General features: G+C 56.2%; 1 protein-coding gene across 1 annotated transcript; it reads left to right on the forward strand.

The window, feature by feature from the left end:
* Positions 1 to 8720: 8720 nt before the first annotated feature.
* PTTG1IP (PTTG1 interacting protein) lies at positions 8721 to 18660 on the forward strand (the record flags this gene model as incomplete). Its single annotated transcript, XM_080350100.1, has 7 exons — positions 8721 to 8802; positions 12154 to 12206; positions 14085 to 14193; positions 16666 to 16786; positions 16876 to 16941; positions 17333 to 17379; positions 18617 to 18660. The coding sequence occupies 7 exons, from the start codon at positions 8721 to 8723 to the stop codon at positions 18658 to 18660; spliced, it is 522 nt and encodes a 173-aa protein (XP_080206226.1).
* Positions 18661 to 26570: the final 7910 nt, after the last annotated feature.

Below are 26570 nucleotides of genomic sequence, written 5' to 3' on the forward strand. Positions count from 1 at the left end.
CCACGAATCCCACATCTTTAACCTGGGCTTCTCAGCTTTTCATCCACAAAGACCTTTACCCAAACCTCCATCCTTCTCGTCCTGCATTGCTGCAGCACAAGGGACATGAGTGGCTGCATGGGGTGAGAATCACAACCTTCTGGGATTGGGGGGACACTGCGAGGACCAAACCTGCTGGGGCAAACCTGTGTCTCGCCTAAAGGCAGCTCGTGTCCCACGGGCAGTGAGGACTTGTAAAGCAGGACAGCGCTGTATGGAAAGTGCCTGGGAGGGAACAGCTGGACCCGTAGGTGTGTAATAGCGGCAGAAAAAGCCCACACGATTTAGGGAAATGCCACATTCAGGGACGATGAAAGGGTAGAGCTGAACCGAGTGGCTGTCGATGAATCACAGAGCTTTAGGGAACACGCTAGCGGGTGTTTAAACTACTCTGCAAAGCTTGGCTCGGTTCTGGCAGGCGCTTGGGTGTTGTGGGAATGGGCCCTGCCACCTGTTCCCACCAGAGCCGAGGAAACAGTGCAGGGCAGAGATGGGAACCAACGCTGCGGTGCCCAAATCAAACCGCCTGGAAGGTGCTGATCCCACACATCCCTGCAGATGTCCTTGGAGTTATTCCCACAGCTGGTCTGGACCATGTCCCCGCTGCGGCTCCTCTTCCCCAGCACCGTGGTGCTGGGTTGTAGGTCTGTCCCCAAAGCCTATCCCACTGTCCCTGAGCACTTCTTGCTGTGAGTGAAAGGAATCGCTTAAAGTATATACTTCCTTAAATCCCTTGAACTCCTGAATTAAAATAAGGATGTGGGACTTAACTTGGAAGGTTTTGAAGCAGATATTTTTGTTATACATCATCACGCATGTCAAGAGCCTAAAATATTTGGAAGGACTGTATAAATAGCCGTTTGAGCACCTTTTCTCAGCTGGCTCCTGCTTCCCTCTATCTCACAGCTGCCACGGAGCAGGGACACGCACGTGGCGCTCAGGAACCTGCTGCCTGACTTTCGGTTATTATTATTTCCATGAGAGATGCTGTCACAAGCCTTGTTTCATCCACGATGGAGAAAAAGAGAGAAGAGTGGGGAGGAGAGGACCAGGATGTTGCTTCCCCGAGCATCACTCAGACACCCGCGGGCTGTCAGGACAAAAACTGTTGGCACCAAAACACCATCACATTGCTGGGAACTGCACCGTGCACTGGACGACTGTTGTGTCAACCCCAGAAATGCCAGCATGCGGAACGGGAGTTTTCATGACATTTTCAGTGGAGAGCGGGGCAAAACAAGCTAGAAGCTGTTTCCCACCTTGACAGCTGAAGCAGCCAGGGAGGCCTGGGGGCACGGTTTGGGGTGCTCCACATCTTCCTCCCCATTGCCCTGCTCCCAGGGGGGATGCCCTGGGGTCTGCAGCCCCCAAAAAACACCTGCCAGGCACTGGGGGCAGGGGCAGGGGACAGCTCTGACGCTCCTGGGGTTTATTTTGTAAAGCTGCGTCAAGAAGATGTTTCCATAAAAATACCTCCTGGGTTTGAGATGTGAATCCACAGCCAGCTTGTCTCGGTTTCGGCTTAAACCCCTCCACTGCTGGGCTGCCGGGGCCAGCGCCGCAGCCACCGGGAGATGAGAAACATTTGCCATATGCTGAGGGATCACTGTCTAAAACGGAGATGCTTGGCCGCACGCCAAAGTACAGGGTTTCCAAATAGAGTCTGAAACCTGGACAGAAAAGTTCCAACTAAATATAGCCATGGCAGCCTCAGAGTTGAACTTCTTTTTTTCTGGGGGCTTGAGTCCACTTGAAATCGCCCGTTTTTTATGTTTGTTTGTGTGATTTTGTGCCCTGCCGAGGGGGCGGGTAGAGGCGTGATTTACAAACCCAAGGAGATGGTGAGAGGGAGAACCTTTTCTTTCCTTCTGCTCCCGAGGGATGGAGGGGATGCGGGTGAAGTGCCCCCAGACTGACCGCAGCTGTTGAGGAGGAGGAGGACAAGAACCAGGGGAGGCAGCTCTGGCCTCCTCTTCCTCACACCCTGTCAGATAAGGGCTATCTGCCCAAAAACCATTGCAGGGAACCAAAAAAGTGTGTGGGGGAGGGGGTGCGGGCACAATGACATGGGGACAAGACAAGCGGGTGGCCTCAGATGAAGGCTGGTGTCTGCGGGGGTTTGCTCACATGGAGCTCAGCAAGAAGAAGCTCTGCTGGGTGGTTTCGTGCTGCCGGGAGCCAGAAGCGATGGGAGGCTGAGAAAAACTCAGCGAGGAGATGGTGTTTTCAGTTGGAAAAGGGGATTTGGTTTTTCTGAGCTGCCAGCTCTGCTCACACCTTTCTGAGCTGTGGGCTGGATTACTCAGCCATAGCCCCATCGGCAAATGCAGAAACACAACCAAAGCCCAGCACCATGACGGAGCGAGGGGCAGGGAGTTCATTGGCACTGCCCTCGGCTTTGGGATGGAGCAGCTCTGGGTGCAACAGGGGAAATGCTCTTGCAGGAGTCCACAGGAAAAAACAACAAAGCCTAAATATCTGGGCTGGGAAAGCAGGAGCCGGATGTGCTTTTCACGCTGAGCACAGTGTGCAAGGAGGGAGCGCTGGAGAGAAAGCGGTGTGAACTCATCCTCGGCAACACCGACGGCATCGCTCCCGCTCACGAGCCGGCCACGTGCACTTGAGGCAGCAGGATGCTGGAACATCTTCAAAGGGCCGGGAGAGAAAACTCCCAGAAAGCTATAAGTCATTGGATATATAATGTCATATATATATATATATAAAATATTGTTAATAACCTTGACGAGAAAAGGGAGGCAAGACAAGCACCTACATGTAGGTTGGCTTGCACAATGTCTGTAAGAGCTTTCCAACACATTTGCATTGCAGGTAGTATTTTATTTACAGGTTCATACTCCTAGGACAGCTGATAGGGGCAAAAATTAAGCAGATGTCTGAGACAGGCCTTAAATGAGAGCAGCCCTAGAAAACACAGGCAAATATCAAACAATCTGAATTTGTTCAAAAGAAAAAAAATAGCTGAGTTTGCAAATTCATATAAAAAGGCAGGGAAGTGGCCTGAGGCGTGATGCACGGCAGCATGGAGCTGTTGGGAGGAGAGGTCTGGCTCCGCAAAACCCATGTTCCTAAACAGCGGCGTTGGGGAGGCCGGTGACATGGGGGAGGTAGGGCTAATAATAACAAATACCACCGGAGTTATACCTTACATAGATAAAACCGCTGCTGGAATCAGCTTTCTGAGAGCCCTGTGAAAAGCTTTTGTTTAATTTATGGGGCTCAAGCTATATTTAGCCAGCAGATCCTTGGGGTTTTATCTGGGATCACTGCTCCGAGCCAGCAGCTGGAACATTTTAATTGTTTGCTCTGGGTTTGTAGCTTTTGTTTTGTTTTCTTTTGTGGTTTGCTTTGTTTTGTTTTTTTCCCAAATGGAGAAAAAGGAAAGCAGGTGCTGGGGTCTGACCCTCAATGGCATGACCTGGGGTGGGGGGAGAGTTTTTGGGGTGATGCTCATGGGCTTGCAGGACAAACCCCCACCGAGACCCCGTGTTCATCCCCAGCCCCTGCTCAGAGGGCAGCGATCAGCAGGCAACAGTGCGGGGTTGGTACCTGCTCATCCCTGAGTTGCTCAAAAAATAGCCTGCGCGGTCCAGTGAGGCAAGAGCATCCCCGTCCTCCAGGAAAGAAAGAAGTGCTGCTCCAGGCCTTGGAACACGCCTGTGTTCGGGGGGGTGTGTTTGCTGGGAAAGCCCTGCGGTGTCTGCCTGGAGCGGGGTGTGAGAGGAGCCATCTGCTCGGGGACAGGCGGTGGTTGTGCCTCCGTGCCAGCCCGGGCACAGACGGGCTCTGCCGACGCCTCATCCCGGTGCCTCCGGTGATGGACATGGTGACTCTGTTTAGGAAACACCCACTCAGCAATGTCGGGAGCTCCCACAGAGGCTCAGAAATCCCACTCTGGCCGGTGGCCGGTGGCTGGTGTGAGGTGTGGCAGTGGGGACAGCTCTGTGCCAGGGGACGGGAGACAGATGTATGTTGGGGGACAGGGGACAGTTCTGTGCCAGGAGACAGGGAACAGTCATGTGTTGGGGTACACAGGACAGTCACACGCCAAGAGACAGGCGACAGTTGTGTCCTGGGGGATGGGGAATAGTCATGTGCTGGGGGACAGGAGACAGCTGTGTGGCGGGGTACATGGGACAGTCACGTACTGGGGGATGGGGGACAGTTGTGTGTTGGGGGACAAGGGACAGCCATGTGGCAAGGGACAGGGGACAGTTGTGTGCCAGGGGACAGTAGTGTGTTGAGGGACAAGGGACAATCATATGCCAGGTGACAGTCATGTGTTGGGGGACAGGAGACAACCATGTTTTGGGGTACACAGGACAGTCATGTGCCAGGGGACAGGAGACAGTTGTGTGTTGGGGGACAAGGGACAGGGGACAGCTGTGTGCTGGGGGACAGTGCTCTGTGGCACAGCCCCGGTTTGGGGGCCGCTGCAGCACAGAGGGTGTTTTGGGGATTCCTGCTCCAGCACCAATGCTTGGGGCTGCAGGCACCCCAGGCTCAAGTGAAGCTGTTGGTGAGTTGAGGAGATGGAAAGGAAGCAATTAACAGCCAAACGAACCCCCCCCAGTCCTGCACACGCTGCCAGGAGAGGCCATGGGGGCTCAGCCCAGCACCCGGGGTGCTCCAGGCTCCCCCTCTGCCCAGAGGGGATGTGGGGTTGGGACTAAAGGGAAAACTTTGAGGAAGAATAAGAAAAAGTGACTGTTTTCGACCTTTTTTTTTCTTTCCCTCCTCTGTTTTTCTTTTTCTCCCTGCAGAGTAAATCTTTTTCGTTTAGACCCCACTGACACAAACAAACCCAGGTTTTGCACTGAAACACTGGCAATCACCGCTTTCCATCCCCGACCCGCGTGGTGAGCTAATTTTATCCTCCTGGTCCCCCCACCCCCCTCATCTCCTGGAGATTGTCCTGTTGCAGCCAGGGAGTGCTAGAAAATAGCACATCGCCCACTCATCCAGCCTTCTTCAAGGGAAATATTTATATTATGCCAAAGAGAGGGTTTCCATGGCAGTGATGACTACAGCAGCGTCACCTTGGAAACCACTTGAGGCCGTCTTGAAGGGTTTGAAAATACCCTTCAGAAACAAATAAGGAGAGGGAGTGGAAAGGCCGGCGGGATTAGCACGGCGTTTGGGTCTCCCCAGCACCTCGCCTGCACAGGCGCTCGCTCTGGGGGTGCTCCGTACCCCAAGGGTTGCTTCATGAATGAACCCAGGACAAACAAACGAGGTGCTTTGCAGAGAAAAATGGTTCGGTAAAGGCTTCCTTGGGCCTCCCAAGCTGTCTGCGGCGGCTCTGGTGTCAGGACATGGCTCAGCACGGGTGAAAGAGCTGGCTGCAGCTCAGGGAGGCTCCCCAGGGCCTGCCGCTGCCCAGCCTCAAGCATCAGCTCCTTTTGGAGGAACAAACACTCAGGTCCCATGTCTTTTCGGCAGCCCCTAAGTCCCTACAACACACAAAGAGCCTCATGTTTCTCCGGAGAAGCTGCCAAAGTCTGCACCACCTGCAAGAGGCAGCTGCTGGCGTCAGAGCGCTCGTCTGCGCCGCAACATCACGAGAGGCCCGTTCCCTCCTCTGCGTGACCCATCTCCCGCGGCTTAGCCCCCACATCCCGCCCTTCAGCCAGCCCGATGCCAGCAGCCGGGCGCTGTCCCAGCCCGCAGGAGCTCCGTCACCAGCCGCCAGCCCATCTGACTCTCAAGGACACCAGGAACACGAAAGGGAGAGAGAGGCTTTCAGAGCAGATGAAGCTGGCGGAGGCAGGGGCAGCCAGCAATGCTGCCGGCGCAAGCTGTGGGATCACTTTCTTCAGGTTTCATTCTCCGTTTTGCTGAAAAATATCAGTTGTCTTCTTAATTTAGTGTAGGGCAATCCAAAATACTACATCCAGCTCTGGGGTCCTCAGCACAGGACACACATGGACCTGCTGGAGAGGGGCCAGAGGAGCCACAGGAATGACACGAGGCTGGAACAGCTCTGCTGGGGACAGGCTGAGAGAGCTGGGGTGTTCAGCTGCAGAAGAGAAGCTCCGGGGAGACCTTATTGCCGCCTTTCTGGACTTAAAAGGGGCCAATTAGAAAGATGGGGACAGACTTTTCAGCGGGGCCTGTTGTGATAGGACAAGGGGTGATGGTTTTAAACTAAAGGAGGGAGATTCAGGCTGGACATGAGGAAGAAATTGTTGCCCTGAGGGTGGTGAGAGCCTGTCCCAGGTTGGCCAGAGAGGTGGTGGATGAACCATCTCTGGAGACATCCCAGGCCAGGCTGGACGGGGCTCTGAGCACCCTGAGCTGGTGAAGATGTCCCTGCCCATGGCAGGAGGGGCACTGGATGAACTTTGAAGGTCCATTCAACCCAAACTGTTCTGTGATTCAGCGATTCCTCCTCCCCGAGGTGCCTCCACACCCAGCAGTCGGTTATTCACCAAGCCAGGGTTCTGCCCTTGGCCCCCATGCTCAGCTCTGCAGAGTATCTCCTGCCTCCCACCCATGGGCTCCTCCTGCTGCCCCGCGGCCAAAACCAGCCAGCCGTGAACAGCTCGGCCAACTTTCCCACAGAGGAACAGCTGCGCGGTGCCGAGTCCCTCCACGGGATCCCAGGGATGTGCCAGCCCCAGCGCTGGTGCAGGGGCAGCTCCTCTCCCCGTCCTGCTGCCTGTGCTGGGCTGCCCGCTCCTGCCTGCACCTCGAGACAGGCAGGTGCTTCTCAGGGGTGCAATAGGTACGGGCCGATGGTGTCAGGGCATAATTCCCTCTGGGGATTTGCCTGGAAAATCTTGGTCTTGTTCTGAATTAGCCTGGACTGAGTGTGCCTTTATGCTGGAGCCCAATGTCTACCCAGCTTCAAGGGACAGTGGTTTCATTTGTCACCATGGGTCAGGGGAGTAGCAGCCGGGGGGTACAGCACCCCATAGCACCCATGGGGGCCCAGGAACAGGATTGCAAACTGGGACAGGTGCACTGGGAGGAACAGCAGGTTTGCCCTGCCATATGCATGTAGTGATGCTCTTGTCCTGTTCCTGATAGGTCTAGGTTAACACCAGATCCCAGAGCTGGCAGCTTTGCAACTCTCCTCACAGTGACAGTCGGAAACCCATTTCTTTTGGGCTGCCGGCATCACTCGGGCATGAATCAAGGAGTGCGAGGCTCTCTGGCTGCAGCACAGGAAAGCACTCAGCTGTATTCTTGACCTACAGCACACGAAAATCCTTGTTTATATTGATGCGGCTTCTCACATCTCGAACAGTGAACACATGGCCTTGAGGACAGCAGGCTTCTTGCTTTGCCTGGGAGGGAAAGTCCAGCACTCCGTGTGTCAGGAAAATTCACACTGGCCCATACCGACCAAGGAGAGAGGCTGGGATGCAAAGCGTGGAACCACAAGGGTAAATATTTATTCATGGGCATGAGGTGTCCCAGACAAACTGGGGCATCCGAATGTGGTTTTACACGGGGTTCTTACACCGTTCAAACAGGTACAGCACAACCAGACTAATCACCCACGCTGCCAATTGCTAATCACAGTAAAACGTTGCAAAGTGGCTCTATTTTTGCAGTTCTTGCTGCTTGTCTATTGATCCCGGCGTCCCTGCAGTCAGTCTTGCTCGAGTTGCTGCTCTGTGACAGCAGACGATGCCGGGAGGGTTTCAAAGATGTGTCAGGGGCACTGGGATGCTGCGTTATCGTGGTTGTGCTGGGGTGTCGTTTACCCTTCATGGCTTGCTCTAAGCCTCCACAAAGCCAAGTCCCCCTTTGCAGGGCTGGGCTCTCCTTTACAGAATCCCAGAATGTCAGAGGTTGGAAGGGACCTGGAAAGCTCATCCAGTGCAGTCCCCCCATGGAGCAGGAACACCCAGATGAGGTTACACAGGAAGGTGTCCAGGCGGGTTGGAATGTCTGCACAGAAGGAGACTCCACAACCCCCCTGGGCAGCCTGGGCCAGGCTCTGACACCCTCACCCCAAACAAGTTTCTTCTCCTCTTTAAGTGGAACCTCCTGTGTTCCAGTTTGCACCCATTGCCCCTTGTCCTGTCACTGGTTGTCACCCAGAAGAGCCTGGCTCCATCCTCCTGACACTCCCCCTTTCCATATTGATCCCCAGGAATGAGTCCCCCCTCAGTGTCCTCTTGTCCAGCTCCAGAGCCCCAGCTCCCTCAGCCTTTCCTCACACGGGAGATGCTCCACTCCCTTCAGCATCTTGGTGGCTGCGCTGGACTCTCTCCAGCAGTTCCCTGTCCTGCTGGAACTGAGGGGCCACAACTGGACACAAGATTCCAGGTGTGGTCTCAGTTTGTTTAACTTCAGCACGAACAAGCCCCAAGTCCCCAGCGCAGTCACACCGCCCCATCCCGCCGCAGTGACCACGGGAACTGATGTATCAACAGAACTACGGCACCTCCGCTCTGTCCGGGCGCGGAAGGGGCCCGAGATTGGCACAGGGGCTCCCGCGGGGCTCTGGCCCCCTCCTGCGGCCGGGCCCGGGGCTGCGGTGTGTCCCCCCGCCCCGCTGAGCCAGCCCCAGCCCAGCCCGGCCCTGCCCCGCGGCTCTCCCTTCCCGTCCAGCTCGGTGACCGCCGGGGCCGCCCCCGGCCCGCCCCCGTGCTCGGCCCTTCATAGGCGGCGGCGCCCGGCGGCCCAGGCCCCCTTCAGGCCCCGCCATGGTCCCGCCGCTGCCGCTCTGCGCCGCCCTGGCCCTGGCGCTGCTCCCCGCCGCTGCTGCCGCGCAGGACGGGCCGGCAGGTAAGCGAGACCGCGGGCCCGGCCCGTGACAGCCCTTCCACTCCTCCCCGCGGGGACCGGCGGCTCCGAACTCTCTGCGGTCTCGGCCCTGCCGCGGCTTCCCCACTGCGAGGGGGACGGACACCCCGAAACCTCGCCGTGACTTGGGACCCCGCTTTTGGGGGTCCTGGGGCCCTGTGGCCACTGGGAGCTTCCCACAAGCCCGGGAGGGTGGCTGGACTGGGCCACCGTGTCCTGTGCTCAGACCTGGGCTGTGCCCTCCGTGTGAGGAAAGGCTGAGGGAGCTGGGGCTCTGGAGCTGGACAAGAGGAGACTGAGGGGGGACTCATTCCTGGGGATCAATATGGAAAGGGGGAGTGTCAGGAGGATGGAGCCAGGCTCTTCTGGGTGACAACCAGTGACAGGACAAGGGGCAATGGGTGCAAACTGGAACACAGGAGGTTCTGCTTAAAGAGGAGAAGCAACTTGTTGGGGGTGAGGGTGGCAGAGCCTGGCCCAGGCTGCCCAGGGAGGTTGTGGAGTCTCCTTCTGTGCAGACATTCCAACCCGCCTGGACACCTTCCTGTGTAACCTCATCTGGGTGTTCCTGCTCCATGGGGGATTGCACTGGATGAGCTTTCCAGGGCCCTTCCAGCCCCTGACATTCTGTGACTCTGTGATTCTCCTGCCGCGCTGACCCACATCCCCAGGATGCCATCGTCTGTGGTGGCTCTGGTGCCAATGTGTCCGTAGCAGCAGGGGCTCCCTGTGCCAGATGCGGGGAACTAGGTCCTGACCATGGGCACAGATTTCAGCTATGGTGCTGCTCCCGTTGCCTGCAGCGTTTCCTGTGGAAGGAGGGCTTGGACGAAGCAGCTCCAGGCACGCACAGGGTGGCCAGTGTGGCCTTGGGGGTGCAGTTGGGCGGTGGGAGCGGGAGGTCAGGTCACATCCTTGTGGGAGCTCAGCAGGGTATGATCCTGCCCGGGGCACTGGTGTGTCCTGCTGTGCTCTGCAAGTTGGGTGTTGCAGGAGAGGCTTTACCTGTGGCTTTTCCAGCTGCCACCGTGATGGTGCTGTGCGTTCAGTGGTGCCAAGGGCTCAGGTGGGAGCTGGGTGGCTATGCTGGGCAGGGGGGACATCCCCAGCAGTGGCCCTTGGGAGAGACTGTCCTTCAGCACAGGGGACACTGGCTGGGGGAGCGGGGAGACAATGGGTGCTGTCAGGGCTGGGTGAGGAGCAGTAGGTGCCCGACAGCTTCTCCTTGGTGGGGGTAGGATGTAGCGTAGTCCTGTGGGTGCCATGCCAGGGAGAGGAGAAGCTCTGGCAAAAGGTGGGGACAGTCCCCTTCAGGGGTGTCCCGAGAAGTCTGCCCGCTCTCCTGAGGAAGGAGCTGCTCTCCACGTGATGACCAGCCCTCTGACGGCTGCATGGTGGCTCCGGCTGGGCAGAGAGCAAGGATCTGTGTGTGTTTCGCTGTCCTGTGTCCACCCCAAGCCATTCACTTCTTCTCTTGTAGCCAAATGGTGAGAGGCTTCTAGCACAGCAAGAGCTGTGCTCCACCTCTGTCCCTGGGGATTGTGGTGCTTCTTGCACTATCCTGTGCAAGTGGGCTGGTCCCTTGAGGTCGGGGGTTCACACAGAACCCCAGTCCTGGAGCAAAACCCCAGTCCTGGAGCAAAACCCCGATCCTGGAGGGATGCAAATTCCTGGAAATGGCCCATTCCCGTGCAGCTGTAGGGAGATGACTTTGGCTTAATGGCTCAGAGGGTGAATCCTGGCTGGGGTGCCAGGAGAGGGGACACCCTAGGGGAAAGTGGAGTGTCAGTAGGAAGCCCGGTTACAACCACAGGCTCTCCTTTTGCCTGCTGGCGGCTTCGGAGCCGTGAGTGGCGGTTCCGTGACTCAATGTAAGCAACAGTCTCGGGGCAGTGACGCTTCTCTGGCCTCGATTGGAGAAACAGGGAAGACGCAGCTTCCTGAAGTGCTTAAAATCTGCAATCTCGGCCTCTCCGGGGCGGTGTGTAAACACCCTTATCTGAGCTATGTTAATAAATTGCCCAGTTGTTTGGAGGGCTGCGCAGAGCATGTGACAGTGGGTCACAGCTGAGGGTTCCTGCCAGCTGGAGACAGAAAATGCAGCTTTGCTGCTTGTGAGTGTGGAAAACAAGCACCTCTGGGACTGATTTTTTTATTTTTTTTCCTGATTAAGGGTGCTGTGAAGCAGTGATCCTTCTTCTATCAGTTACTGAGTAGTCCAGCAAATTGATTTGTGTTGTTTTGGTTTGATTTTTGTATTCGAACCACAGTCAAACAAGCTGCCTCTAAGACTCTTTAGGTGGGGGTGAGGTTTAAATGGCTGATCCTCAAGGGCTGGCAAACCACCCTTCCTGAGGATCGGGGGAGCACACCAGAGAAATGGCAGGTGAGTATTCTGTAGGAGGACTTGCCCAGAGAGCTGGCGGGGCTGGGAGCTGCCCGCTGGGCCACCGTGTCCTGTGCTCAGACCTGAGCTGTTCCACTGACCCACATCCCCGGGATGCCATCGTCTGCGGTGGCTCTGGTGCCACTGTGTCTATAAAGCAGCAGCTTCCTCTGCCAAATGGGGGAGAAACGGGTCCTGAATGCAGGTGCAGATTTCAGCTGCAGTGCTGCTCCCATCAGCTCACAGAATCCCAGGATGTCAGGGGTTGGAAGGGACCTGGAAAGCTCATCCAGTGCAATCCCCCCATGGAGCAGGAACACCCAGATGAGGTTACACAGGAAGGTGTCCAGGCGGGTTGGAATGTCTGCAGAGAAGGAGACTCCACCTGGAGCGTTTCCTGCAGAAGGAGGGTTTGGGGAGTTGGCTGGGGCAGGGCACAGCACTCACGAGCACGGGGTGTGGGCTCCTGTGGGGACTGTAGCTGCGTATCCCCCCTTGTGCTCCTCTGCTTCTGCTTTCCCTGACAGTAACTTCCTTGTCTGAGGCTTGTTTGCTTAAGCTACTCCGTCATATGGGACTGCACTGCCTGCCCGGTGCTTGTCCTTGTCCTTGCAGGGTCCCTGTGGACCTACCCCAGCTGTGTCCCCAGCTGTCCCCCTGCCCACCGGCCACAGCAGATGCTCAGGCTTTTAGGGAGATACAAGCTCATAGCTTGGTGCTTTGGGTTTGCACAGACAAGGCAGATGACTTCCATTTGCCTTTGTGTCCCCCAGTGTGGCACTGAGTGTGCGGTGACGCTGGCAGCTCCCACAGTGGCGTTCCCCAGCACTGCTGCCGCTCCGAGGGGAGCGATCGCCTCCCGCAGCGAGCAGGACCCGGCTCTGAGGAGCCTGGAGGTTTAAACCACTGAGAAGTACTGAGGTGTCTTTTTGTTTTCCTTCCCGTAGAGTGTCACCAGTATACGAACAGGAGCTGCGAGGAGTGTCTGAAAAATGTCACCGTAAGTAGCAGCATTAAACTCGCAACCTCTCACACTGCCTGAAAACACAGCATGGGCTTTGCGAGGCTGTTATGGAGCAGTTTCCTCCCTCCCCTGCCATTGTCCCCAGGACACTGTGGGTGCCACCCACCCATGACAGGGAGAAGGCAGCCCCGCTTGGTGCTCTGGAAAGAGGTTGCCAGAAACCGTCTGGGTTTTATTGTGTGCTTTTTGAGTTGAACACTGGAATTGCAAAGCTCCTCCTCAAAGATGGGACAGGGGGACATGCAGTGACAGAGCTGAGAAGGCTGGAGTGGCTGGTCACACTGCCCCTCCGCTTGTCTGTGGGTGCAGGTTGCGTCCCCATGTCCTGCCAACCTCCACTGCCTTATCTCCGATATCAGCAAACTTGAACTTGAGTCAGATCTCGGAGATCTCACCAGAACCAGTTTGACCAAACCCAACTGAATGCCGGCATTGGGTGTTGGAGCCACTGGGAGCGGAGGGTGTGGAGCTGCTGCAGGTAGTCTGGCTGGGAAAGGCTGGTGAAGGCACCCACAAACTCTTCTGCCCATCAGCTCTGTGCTGAGCGCCTGCATCAAAAGCTTTATTATTTTCCCAAAAATGCTGCATGCAGGTAAACAGGTAAACAGTTTCTCTCCTGGGTGGGAGGGTTTCTGGCGAGGCCCCATGTTTTCTGCAGCAGCAGAATTTCTTATGGAATACATATTATGGCAGAGTATTTCTTCTTAAACTGCAGAACTTCATTCTTCAGGGAGTAACATTCTACTTTAAGGTTGCAGTGAAACCGTAAAATACCAAACACATGTAATCTAATGACACACTGTCCTCCTGAATCCATGGCCAACACAAGAAGCCTCCTCTACTTTACTCTTCCAGGGAGGTTTTATGCCTGAGCCAGCTCTGTGGCACTTCAGCACTTTTAAGAAATGCATAAAACCCTCCTTTTTCCTTATTAGCATCTAATCCCAATTAAAACAAAAATATTAGCTGTATTATGTTAACTTAATGGAGAAAACAGCTAAATGAACCTGGGGTTCCTTAGCCCCAGTACAGTGGCCGATTTACCAAACCCCAAGTTACCATCACTTCTTTCATTGCCTTCCCAGTCAGCTGGTTCAGCAATGACCTGAAACCACTGCAAAAGCTCATTCCATGTTGAAAACAGAGAAGTTATGCAAAACAAATTCAATGCAACCTCAATATTGTTAAGGAGATGGTGACTTAGTGATTACCACCATCATGCAAGCCAGGAGAAAGGTTCTCAGGATCTTTGCTTGCTCTGGAAACCTGCACTCACAGAATCCCAGAATGTCAGGGACTGGAAGGGCGCTGGAAAGCTCATCCAGTGCAATCCCCCCATGGAGCAGGAACACCCAGATGAGGTTACACAGGAAGGTGTCCAGGTGGGTTGGAATGTCTGCACAGAAGGAGATTCCACAACCCCCCTGGGCAGCCTGGGCCAGGCTCTGCCACCCTCACCCCCAACAAGTTGCTTCTCAGATTTAAGTGGAACCTCCTGTGTTCCAGTTTGCACCCATTGCCCCTTGTCCTGTCACTGGTTGTCACCCAGAAGAGCCTGGCTCCATCCTCCTGACACTCCCCCTTTCCATATTGATCCCCAGGAATGAGTCCCCCCTCAGTGTCCTCTTGTCCAGCTCCAGAGCCCCAGCTCCCTCAGCCTTTCCACATAAGGAATGCCTCTCCTGCTGGGGGCAAGCCTGTGCTGACTGAACACAACTGTTACTCCTGAGCATCCTGGTACTGCTGGGTGGTACCTGGTCCCTGGGAGCAGGTGGCCGGGACCCTGTTGCCATGGCGAGCTGGCAGTGCTGCTGTGCACCAGTAACGCTGTGCTGCCTGGTTCCTGTGTCCCAGTGCCTGTGGTGCGCCAGCAGTGGGAGGTGTGTGGAGTACCCTGTCCGAAGAGTCCTCCCACCGTCCGACCTCTGTGAGCTCCGTTCTGCGCGCTGGGGAGTCTGCTGGGGTGAGTAGATTGCACTCGAGCAACGGCTGCTAAACGGCACCGCCTGCCGCTCACACCGGTGAGAACGGGAGTTTTCCCCAGCCTCCCTTTCTCGCTGCCGGTGTAGCAGTGACAGGCTGGAGTCAGTTTCTGCAAACTTCCTGAAGCGTGGGCGAGAAGGCGCAGTGTGAGCAGTTTCCTGCCTGCTGGCAAGAAGGACCTGCTGGGCTTAATGCTGCTCTAAATAGGTTCCTCCTGCTTTGGTGTGATGAAGGCTTCTGCATGAGACTGGCACCTGGGAACAAGGACCTGGGGGTTTTGGTGACAGCGGATGAACATGAGCCAGCGTGTGCCCAGGTGGCCAAGAGGCCACCAGCATCCTGGCTGGTACCAGCACTGGTGTGGCCAGCAGGCCCAGGGCAGTGACCGTCCCTGTGCTGGGACCTGGGGAGGCCAAACCGCCAATCCTGGGGGCAGTTCTGGGCCCCTCACGCCAAGAAAGGCCTTGAGGTGCTGGAGCGAGTGGAGAGAAGGGAACGGAGCTGGTGAGGGGCTGGAGCACAAGTGCGATGGGAGCGGCTGAGGGACCTGGGGGGTTCAGCTGGAGAACAGGAGCTGAGGGGAGACCTTGTGATCTCTGAACTGCCTGAAAGGAGCTTGGAGCCAGGGGGGGTCGGGCTCTGCTCCCCAGGAACAAGCGCCAGGAGCAGAGGAAACGGCCTCAAGTTGTGCCAGGGGAGGTTGAGGTTGGATCTGGGAACAATTTCTTCCCCAAAGGGCTGTGGGGCATTGGAACAGGCTGCCCAGGGCAGTGCTGGAGTCACCATCCCTGGAGGGTTGGACAGACAGACATGAGGTTCTCAGGGACATGGGGTAGTGCTGGAGTCAGGTTATGGTTGGACTCGATCTTGAGCGCCTCTTCCAACCACAATGATTCTCTGATTCTCTGGAGGCCTTGCTTAGGCTTCTAGTGCTGAGTGTGCTGTGGTCCTGCTCAGCTCTTTCCCACCTGAGAAAACACCCCCTTCCAAAACTAGCCCTGCATGAGCTGCCTGCAGCCAGGTCACCTGCAGGACCTTTTTCCAACCAACAGCTGGCTGTTGGCTGCTTTTCCTCCTTGGTGCTCCATTTCCTGGTGGGTTTCTGCAGAAATGAGTGTCTTATTTAGACCGGCGTTGGTGTGTGCCTGGTGAGTTCAGCCAGGACTTAGCTTTTGGGGGCTGGGGCTTGATTTTTCTTGCCTATCCCCTTGATGGGGAGCTTGGAGTTGAACTGTGGTCATCTGACATGTGTTGTGCTTGAGGCTGCGCTCTCTTCTCTACCCACAAGAGAGTTGAAACCACTCCCATACCCTCTGGAGGAAGAATCTCCTCTTTGTGAGCACTACAGCATGCTTCTCCGAGCCTTGGGTAGGACCTTGAAATACTAGTTTGTATGTGAGTAGCTTCACAAAAGAATGCATTCCTTAACTTGTGAAACTCGCTTTAGAGATTAGTCCTGTGAGAGATTAGCTCTTAAATGAGTCTGCATTTTTGGCATGTATGACTTCAGCCTTTATCATGAGGTAGCGAAGCTCCTGGTGATCTGAACTCCAGGCTTGCCCTGAAAGCCAAGGTTTCAGAAGCACCAATACTCCCTTTTGAGCTGAAGAGCCCATTTGGGTTTGTCTTGGCCCCACTGGGCTGACTTCTGGTCCTGGGGTCAGACTTGGTGGGTCTGTGGCAGTGCAGCCAGGGGAAGCTTCACCTTGCTGCAGGCTGAGACAGTGCTGGGGACAGGCAGGTCTCCAATCCCATCTTTGAATCATAGAATAGTTTGGGCTCTCTCAGCCTTTCCTCACAAGAAAGATGCTCCAGACCCCTCAGCATCTTGCTGGAATCTCTCCAGTAATTCCTTGTCCTTCTTAAACTGGGGACCCAAAACTGTACACAAAACTCCAGATGTGGCTTCACCAGGGCAGAGCAGAGGGGGAGGATGACCCTCCAACCTCCCTCGACCTGCTGGCCACACTCTTCCTCATGCACCCTAGGTACTGTTGGCCACAGGTCACACTGGTGGCTCATGGTCACCCTGTTGTCCACCAGGACTCCCAGGTCCCTCTCTGCAAGCCTGCGTTCCAGCAGGAAAGGATCCCGGCACTGCAGGAACCCTTCATGGGTCACTGTTTACCTGGGTTAGTGATTAAGAGGGCTTTGCTCCTGTTCCTGCTGGAGGAGTTTGACCCGAGTGTGTCCCTTCTTGCCCTTCTTCATCGCCAGTAACTGAGCACCGTGCTCTGCAGCTGCATATACTCAGCTGGTGTGTATGTGGTACGTGCTGGTGCCAACATGTGGTCTCCTTGTAGGTAACGATGTCCATCCTGCTTTCCCAGACTGTTACATGTCTCCAGCCCAGTGACCGAAGCTGCTGTTACTGGAGCTATGTGCCTGTAAATATTGTAACTCCAGGCAGCCATGCATTTGTGTGCTAAATGTGTGTTGTCAAATCTTTTAGTGAACTTCGAAGCCCTGATCATTGCGATGTCTGTGGTGGGAGGAACAATCCTCATCACGCTGGGCGTCTGCTGCTGCTGCTGCTGTTGTAAGAAAAAGAGCAAAAAGCAAGTATCGGAGGGGTTCCCTGTTTTCTCAGAGCGGCTCAGCTGCAGCCATGTGCTGTTGCAGAACTCCGTGCCAAGCGCTAACAGGCTCTTCTGTCTGTCAGGCCAGACAAGGATGAGGAGAGAGCAGCCAGGGAGCGGGAGAAGAGGCGGGTGCGGCAGGAGGAGAGGTGAGCTTGTCCCGCAGCCACGCCGCCTCCGGCTACAGAAGGATTTGGCTCCTGTCTGTGCCATCAGACGTGACGCCAGGAGGCACGTGGGGCTCGACACGTGGTCTGTGGCTGCTTCAGCCCTCACTCAAACGTAAAGCTCACCAGCAATGTCTTTCTGGGGTGACTCGTGGTTGCAGCATCACAACAGTGTTGTGTATCCGACATCTTGAGGGTTGCTGGTGTGTGTTGGGTGCTGGTGGTCCCCAGTGTCTTGAGGAGGTGGGGACGCTGAGCAAAGCTGGCAGCCTGCGGCTCCCCAGGTTGGAAAGAAGCAAGGAGCTGTAGCTTCTCTTGCCTGGTTTTGTATCACCAGTCACTAACTGGTGGTTTTTCTGTTTGCTTCTTGCAGGAGAGCGGAGATGAAATCACGGCATGATGAAATCCGAAGAAAATATGGTACAGTGCTGACATGAGCGATTCAAGCTAAGCTTTAGAGGGAGCAGCCTCGGTAGCTGTGTTCCTATCTGTGGTTACAGCTGCAGAGGAGACCTGGAGATTCGGCTGTGTGTGCCTGAGGGGAACAGCAGCTTGGAAGGAAGGGGGAAGCTGGGAAGGAGTCCCATTGTGGAGCAGGGAGCAGCCAGGCTCACACACGCTGAGCAGGGTGATCTCTGGCTTTGAGGGGCCACAGGGGAAGTTGGAGACCCTTCCTCTGCCTGCAGCTGCTGCCCGCTTGTTGGAGGAGTTCCTTTCCCTGGGTTTCCTGCAGACTCGGGCATGGATTCCAGAAATTCCTCTAAAGTCAATAATTCATTCCCAAGGCGTAGCGTAGAGCAGCTCGAGCTGCTGGTGCCTCCTGGAGAGGGACCCTCAGCAGGAAAAGACTTGGACAATTCTACCCCCCAGTCCCAGCCCCTGCCCCTCGTGTGTCACTTGGGGCCAGTTGCAAAATTAGAGTCTTCTCTCCAGGGCTGCAGCTCCCCTGATCTTCCAGCTTGAAGACTCTGAGGCCTTTTTAACTCAAGGAAGCAGAAAGTTCAAAGTTTCACAGCTTGCAGAAGTTACACTGAGCAAACTTACTTAGGAAAAGTGAATTCTATACGAGCAGTTTCTGACCAAGTTCTATCAGAAGCGGCACAGCAAATGATTCCATAAGCTCAGGTGGTCTGGAGGGTCTTTTGCAACCAAAATGATTCTGTGATTCTAAAAGTGTTGGGCTGGGGCTGGGAAAGCAGCCAGTGGAGTGACACGGGGGCTTGTCACACACCACAGGTCAGCCCCGTCCCCTGCCTTGCTGTCTCCTAGTTGTGGATGTAAGAGCAGGGGAGCAAGTCTAAAAAGAGTGTTAATTTAATTTGGGTCTGTGTTCTTTGCTGCTGATTCAGCCCAGCAGACGGAGCGTGCAGAAGGGGTGCTCTGGGCGATCAGTCCTGCTGCTTTACCTAGACTTTGGACTGCATGGGAGAGGAGTTTGCCATGAGGCTGAGCTTCTTAATGGCTCTGTCCTCTTGTGCAGAGGAGGAGAGCGCAAGAGGGCTGACCGCGTGCACAGCTTGAGCAAAAGCCGTTCTTTCGGGAGGGCTGCAGCGCTGGATGAAGCACGAATGACAGAGTTGTTACCAAGAATGAGGTTTCTTGCTGGCTGTGGCTGGCAGGGCAGCTGCTGTCTGAACGATGCTCTTTGCTCTTCTAGGCCTGTTCAAGGAAGAGAACCCTTATGCGAAATTTGAGAACTAGCATCTCTGGACCTGCCCACCCGGGTGAACACTGCCTTCCGCAGGGCCACAGGACTCCATGCTTCCCCTGCCACGAGGAGACCACAGTGGTGCCACAGAAGATGAGCCAAATGCTTGGTGACACCGTTGTCCCCACTCCAGATGCTTGGTTTGCTCCGGAGCTTTGCTCTTGCTCTGCTGGTGCAGGAAAACGTGGTGGCAATGTTAGAGGATGACACATTTCTTCTCACTGACCTGTGGGGTGGTAACGGAGTCCTAAGCAACGCAAATAACAGTCCTTGTCCCCAGCCAAGGGCTAAAGCAGCCTTGTGCACCTCTCTTGCTCCTGCCTCTCCAAATACCCTTCATGCACACAGCACCAGCCTCTTCTGTCATTCTGTCACCCTTTTTCTTTCTTTTTTTTTTTTTGTTTTAGTATAGGCAAAAACCAGCAAGAGTTTCTTGACTCATTGGTCAGCAGGAGGCCTTGGCTGTCACTCCAGGTGCCTGTACAGCACATTTACGTTCCTTGCACAACGCACAAGTTTCTGATTGTCTCAGGCCTCCAAGAGGAAGGTTCCATGTGCACGTTCTCGCTTGCAACTAATCTGGGGAAATGCCCCAACTCTCCTACCTCTCTGTGCCTTTCGAGAAGGGTGGTCTCCCAGGCGCCATGGCGACGGCTGGTAGCAATGCTGTAGGATTCGATTGCATTTACAACTTATTGACTATATATTAAAATGATTCAATTACTATCCTAACTTGAAAGAGTTTAATTCTGCGTCCGCACCAGGTACGGGTTGGCAGCATTGGCTGATGGAGTCATCACTGTGACATGGCCTCGACGGGGTCACTGGAGGAGGCAGAAGCAAGGCCGCACAGAGCTCTTGCTGGGCTTGGAAGGAGTCTGTCTGTGGAGATGTTGAGGTGTTGGGAAAACTGGGTCTTGGGAGTAACTGCTTGGCCTGTGTCCCCTGGCACCCAAGAGCCCTTCTCTAAGTGGGCTGGGGGCAATTGGGGACACAGCCAAAACTCTGCACTGTGCAGCCTCTGTGAGGGACCTGGGGATAGGGAAAGAAGGATGGGAGCTGACTGTGCTTATGTGGTCCTCTGCTGGACCAGAAAGGCTTTGCAGTGTGAGGGAATGCATCTAGCTTGATAGTTTTGTCTGAGAAAAGTTGACCGTTGCCTTCTGCTGGGGGGTGAGTACCTCTGGGCTGCAGCGTTTCTGTGGGTGGGCTCATGTGAAATGCTGTTTGCATTGCCAGGCGTACGGCCCTTGCACACAGAGTGCCCGAGCTGAAGGTAACCTGGCTGTGAACCCGGCTGCTGCTGGGGTCTGCCCAGTGATTGCAAGGATACTCAGAGACACAGGACCTGCAGGTCATAATCTTCACTGGGTAAAGAACTGGCTGGAGGGACAGGACCAAAGAGTTGTGGTGAAAGGAGCCAAATCCAGTTGTTGGCCGGTCACGAGTGGTGTCCCCAGGGTTGAGTACTGGGGCCAGTTCTGTTTAATCTCTTCATCAATGATCTGGATGAGGGGATCAAGTGCACCCTTTGTAAGTTTGTAGGTAACATCAAATTGGATGGGAGTGTTCATCTGCTGGAGAATGGGAAGGCTCTGCAGAGGGATCTGGACCAGCTGGATCAATGGGCTGAGGCCAATCATCTGAGGTTCAACAAGGACAAGTGCTGGGTCCTGCACTTGGGTCACAACAACCTCATGAATGCTGCAGGCTGGGGAGGAGCGGCTGGAAAATGCCTGGAGGAAAAGGACCTGGGGGTGTTGGTGACAGCGGATGAACATGAGCCAGCGTGTGCCCAGGTGGCCAAGAGGCCACCAGCATCCTGGCTGGTACCAGCACTGGTGTGGCCAGCAGGCCCAGGGCAGTGACCGTCCCTGTGCTGGGACCTGGGGAGGCCAAACCGCCAATCCTGGGGGCAGTTCTGGGCCCCTCACACCAAGAAAGATCTTGAGGTGCTGGAGCGAGTGGAGAGAAGGGAACGGAGCTGGTGAGGGGCTGGAGCACAAGTGTGATGGAGTGGCTGAGGGACCTGGGGGGTTCAGCTGGAGAACAGGAGCTGAGGGGAGACCTTGTGATCTCTGAACTGCCTGAAAGGAGCTTGGAGCCAGGAGGGGTCTGGCTCTGCTCCCAAGGAATATCTAGTCCAGCCCCTGCCATGAGCATTCTCCATGACCTTTCTCCACTGCACCACAGTGACTTGCTCCACAGGCACAGGACAGCCCTGTGGATCCTCTCCTGGGGAGCCCGAGGAGATGTCAGGAGATGTCCAGCTCTGGCTCGCTCCAGCAGACACCCCACAGCTGCAGAAGGAGCAGCACGGCTCCAGGACACCCCCCGGGCTCTTGGCAGGGAGCAGGGACAGCTCAGAGCTCCCTTTGCCCTCTCAGGATGGAGCCCTGGGAGGTGTGGGCTGAGACCTGCGAGTGTCTGGAAAGTTGATGCACTCATCTCTCTGCCAGTTCTTCATCCGTGGGCCAGATGGTTTCCAAACCACATCTCCTCTCGCTCTGCTCCATGCTCCATGGGCACTTCGGCTTCTGCAGAGGCCTCTGCGCCTTTCTGCCTGTTTTTCTCTCTCTGGGCTGTTTGGGACCAGGTGCTGCTGCCTGGGACGGGCTGCTTGGTGCGGATGGAGGTCATGAGGAACTGCATTGAGTATCTTTTATTTCATATTCCATTTTGATTTTATATATATATATATATGTACATATATTTGGTAGTAGGGCGCTTGTATTTTTTAATTTTATTCAAGTGTGTTCATCTCATTCCAAGTTTCTCCCTTCCCTTTCAATTCTCCCCCCTGTCTGGGGGGTGGGGGGCACTGAGTGAGGGGTTATCATGGTTATATTGCTAGTTTGGGTTAAACCACGACACTCCCAAGTTCACCAAGGGACATGCACAATCCTGCCCTGGGGAGGAACAGCCCCGGGCCCCAGGACATGCTGGGGTGTCCGGCTGGAGAGCAGCTCTGCAGAGGAGCCCTGGGGGTCCTGCTGGACACCACGTTGAGCCTGAGCCAGCCAGGACGGCCAAGGGTGTCCTGGGCTGCACAAGGAGGAGCATCAGCAGCAGAGCAGGGAGTGACCAGCAGTGCTGAGGCCACCCCTGGAGCCCCTGCCAGGTGGGCTTTGCATCACAGGGTCTGTCTGAGGCTGGGGAGCTCCTGGGTGCGTCCCCAGGTATGTCCCCGAGAGCTCTGTGACGTCATCAGAGTCACAGTCACCCCATGACGTCACTTGCGGTGGGCGCCAATAAAAGCCAGTGTCACATGCTGCCAGCGGCACACGAGACGTCGAGTCCTGCGGGCAGCACCCGAGCCATCGAGTCCTGCCAGCGGCACCAGACGCTGTGACCGGCCAGCAGCCGAGCGGCCACCGAGTCCCGCCAGCGGAACCCGAGCCCTCGCGTTGCACCAGTGACAGACATCAGGTCCTGCCGGCAGCAGATGAGACATCAGGTCCCGCCAGCAGCTGAGAGGACATCAGGTCCGGGCAGCATCGGGGAGGACACAAAGTCCCAGCAGCAGCAGAGAAGACACCAAGTCCTGCTAGTGGCAGAGACACCAAGTGCCTCCAGCTCTGAGAAGACACCACGTACCAGCAGCAGCTGAGGTCACCAAGTCCTGTGAGCAGCAGAGAACACACCAAGTCCCAGGACACCAAGTCGCACCAGCAGCAATGGAGTCATCCGGGCCTGACCCAGCGGTGCCACCAGCTGCCAGGCGGTGCCAGCGGGGGGACACGTGCCCCATGTGCCGGGGTCCCTTGGCAGCCCCCGCTGGCGTGGCCCCGTGCTGGCACGCGTTCTGCCGTGCCTGCATCCAGCGCTGGGCTGCCAGCTCCGTGGCTGCCACCTGCCCGCTCTGCCGGGGGCCCGTCATGGCCATCCGCCTCCTGCAGCTGGAGGATGACGGTGACGGGGTGGCCGCCCGTCGCCACGGCCGCTTCCATCCCTACGCGGGACCGGGGCCGTGGCGGCAGAGGCGGCAGCAGCAGCAGCAGCAGCAGCAGCAGCAGCAGCAGCAGCAGCGGGGCCCCGGCGGTCCCCGGCGCCGGACACTCTCTGCTGGCAGTGGGGAGCGCAGCCGCCCCGGTGTTCGCCAGCGTGTCCAGAGCCCGTCCGGGCAGAGGGACAGGGACGGGCACAGCCGGCTCCTCCACCTGCCAGAGCCCGCCCAAGACCCGTCGTGGCTGCGCAGGCTCCAGGAGGACGAGCCGGGCTCAGGGGACCATGCGCAGCGTCTCCTCTGGCTGCGCTCTGAGCGGGGCGGCCGGGCCCCCCGGGCCCCTCTGCAATAAAAACACCAGGACACTGAGAGGAGCCGGGGCTGGTTTCTGCGGGACGGTTGCTTGTTGCTGCAGAACTGGGGAGCGGGAGGGATGTGGCTGCGGCAAAGGTTATGGCTCAAGAACCAGCAGAGAGGGAGGAATGTGGATGTTGGAACTGGGGGAGAGGGAGGGATGTGGCCCTGTGAACTGGGGGAGAGGCAGCCGAGTGTCTGTGGACTTGGGGAGATGGAGGGAAATGGCTCATGGGAAGGAGAGGGAGAGAAGGTGGGATATTGCCCAGCAATTGGGGGAGAGGGAGGGATATGGGTGTGGGAAATGGTTCAACACTGGGATACAGCTATGATGTGGGTAAGAGGGAGAGATATGGCACCCATGGAACTGGGCTTGGGTGTCAACTGCGGAGAAACTGTGTGGAAAATCTGACGACCCGTCAAAAAGCTGTTGCAGGAAATCAAAGCTCTTAGAGAGGACAGGTTGCATTCACCACCTGTACCGAGCAATGTTTCTGCTATAAGGAGAAGGTGATTCCAATCACAAGAGAGAGGGCAGCAGAAGTACACAAAGAGTACACTGTGGTTTCTCCTATGTGATTGTGGAGAAGACATGAGAAGATGGGATGGAAAACCCCCCTCAGCACTTCAGTACATGAGTTAAAAGGAAAAACTCCTGGGAAAATGGCTGCTCCAGTCTCCAGAAGGGGTAAAAGTGATTCTGAACCTCTTGAAGGAACCTCTAATTTGTACCCACAGAATGTGCATAACACAAATTAGAGGGGCCCTGCCTCCAGCCAGTCAGAGAAAAAAGACAACAGAAGTTACTGGACTGTGCAGATCACAGAATCCCAGAATGTGAGGGGTTGGAAGGGACCTCAAAAGCTCATCCAGTGCAATCCCCCCATGGAGCAGGAACACCCAGATGAGGTTACACAGGAAGGTGTCCAGGCGGGTTGGAATGTCTGCACAGAAGGAGACTCCACAACCCCCCTGGGCAGTCTGGGCCAGGCTCTGCCACCCTCACCCCAAACAAGTTTCTTCTCATATTCAAGCGGAACCTCCTGTGTTCCAGTTTGCACCCATTGCCCCTTGTCCTGTCACTGGTTGTCACTGAGAAGAGCCTGGCTCCATCCTCCTGACACTCCCCCTTTCCATATTGATCCCCAGGAATGAGTCCCCCCTCAGTCTCCTCTTGTCCAGCTCCAGAGCCCCAGCTCCCTCAGCCTTTCCTCACACGGGAGATGCTCCACTCCCTTCAGCATCTTGGTGGCTGCGCTGGACTCTCTCCAGCAGTTCCCTGTCCTGCTGGAACTGAGGGGCCACCACTGGACACAAGATTCCAGGTGTGGTCTCCCCAGGGCAGAGCAGAGGGGCAGGAGAACCTCTCTGACCTACTGACCACCCCCTTCTAACCCACCCCAGGTACCATTGGCCTTCCTGGCCACAAGGGCCCAGTGCTGGCTCATGGTCACCCTGCTGTCCCCAGGACTCCCAGGTCCCTTTCCCCTACACTGCTCTCCAACAGCTCGTTCCCCAACTTACACTGGAACCTGGGGTTGTTCCTGCCCAGATACAAGACCCTATGTCCAATGGCCTGGAACAACAGACCCCAGGAGCTTGGGCAGAGACAGGTGCTCAGTGCACAATAACCCCATCGAACCAGAATGAAGCAAAACCCACCAGTATTTCTGGAGTGACTGGGGGATCCCAGGAACTGAGTGCAGTGGAGACTGAAATGAGCCCTACTGGCAAAGACGGGCAAAAGCATCCCATTGTGACTGGCCCAGTTGCTCCATGCATCCTTAGCACAGACTGAGCCAGGAGAGGGTATTTTAAGGACCCAAAGGGGTATGGCTGGGCATTTGGTGCAGCAGCTGTGGACACTGAGAACATTAAATAACTGTCTACTGTGCCTGGTCTCTCAGAGGACCCTTCTGCTGTAGGGCTGCTGAGGGCTGACGACCAGCAGGTGCCAGTTGCTACCATGACAGTGCATCGCCAGCAATATCGCACCAATCGAGACTCTCTGATTCCTGCCCAGATGTTGATTTGTCAACTGGAGAGTCAGGGTGTGATCAGCAAGACTCGCTCACCTTTTAACAGCCCCGTTTGGCCAGTGCGTAAGTCTAGTGCAGAGCAGAGGCTAACAACAGGCTGTCGTGTCCTGAATGAAGTTACACCACCCCTGAGTGCTGCTGTGCCAGACGTGCCAGAGCTGCAACTTGAAGTCGAAGGCAGCTCGGTGCTGAGCCACAACTGACATCGGTAATGCAGTTTTCTCTGTTCCTTTGCAGCAGAGTGCAGGGCAGAGTTTGCTTTCACACAGTGGGGGGGGGGGGGTTGATTTTAGGTGGTGTCACGGAGGCACCCCAAAATCTGTTTTCGGTGGAAAACAAGTTCCAAAACAGACTTTATTCTTGTAAGGAACGTTTAACGAAGAGCTGTTGTTTTTACCTAACTGAGGACCTGGCACCTGACCCCAGCAGGGGAGAAGGACCGAGAGACATTGGACTATGAATCCTTAATGTAAAACACAGTCTTTTCCCAGAATATATACTGATACCTGTATGCATACTGATACCTGTATTTACAGGTTAATTTAGTGGGAAGGGTAGCCAAAGTACCAGGAATCCACATTTTAACTAGATTGACAAGGGGAAGGGTTTTGTATGTAAACTGAGGCAGGTGTCGGGAGGTCTGTAAACCCTGCAGTACCAACCAATGGGGAACAGGGGAGGGAAAGAACGGCCGGGATTTTGGGAGATATAAGCTGGGGATTTTTGCCCTACTATGTGTGGCGACCTTTAAGTAGAACACCAAATCTTGCAAAATCATTATTACAATACGCTTTGCTGAGAGGTCCTGCCTGGGACTATTATATTTGCAAAATAACTGTTTCCTACATTCTAGGCGGAAAAGCGCAGCAATTTTATTCTGCAATAAAAACACCGTGGCACCGAGAGGGCCGGGGCCTGGGTTCTGCCCTGCTGTCTGCTCCTGCTGCAGAGAAGCGCCTGGGAAGGCAGAGCCCTCTGCGCCTTTTCCCAGCAGCTGCCCGAGGGGCACCGGCTGCTCTGCTGAAGGACGACAGGCTGAGGAGGAGGTTTCGGGAGACCCCCCCTCACACCCCTGTGCTGCCGTCCCACCGGGAGGCTCTCGGTACGGGGGAGGCAGCCCTGGCACAGCCCTGGCACAGCCCCAGCCGCCATGTGCCTCTTATTTCGGGAGCCTTTTCCCCAAGGACACCCGGTGTGCTTTCCGCGCCCTCCAGCCCCGCTCGGCTCCTGCCCTCCGGCTGCCCAGGACAGGCCCGACCTGCAGACCCTCCCGGGCTGCGCTTTGGGGCTGGATGGCCTCGGGCGCGGTGCGGGGCGGGCGGGCCCCGGTGCGGAGCGACCCCGTGCGGCTCGGCGAGGAAGCGGCGGCGTTTGGCCCCGCCCCGCCGGCCCCGCCCACAACTCCCTCCCCCGGGGGCCCCATCGCGCGCCCCCGCCCGGGGCCCCGCCCCTCCGCCCGCGGGTCTTCCGGTTCCCCGTGACGCACTTTCCAGAACCGCCCGGGGAGCTGCGCGCGGTCGCTTCTCCCCCACCCCGTCACGTGACCGGGCCGGGCCGGCCAATG

Source organism: Nesoenas mayeri (genome assembly GCF_963082525.1).
Source record: "Nesoenas mayeri genome assembly, chromosome: 9".
Classification (NCBI taxonomy): Eukaryota; Metazoa; Chordata; class Aves; order Columbiformes; family Columbidae; genus Nesoenas; species Nesoenas mayeri.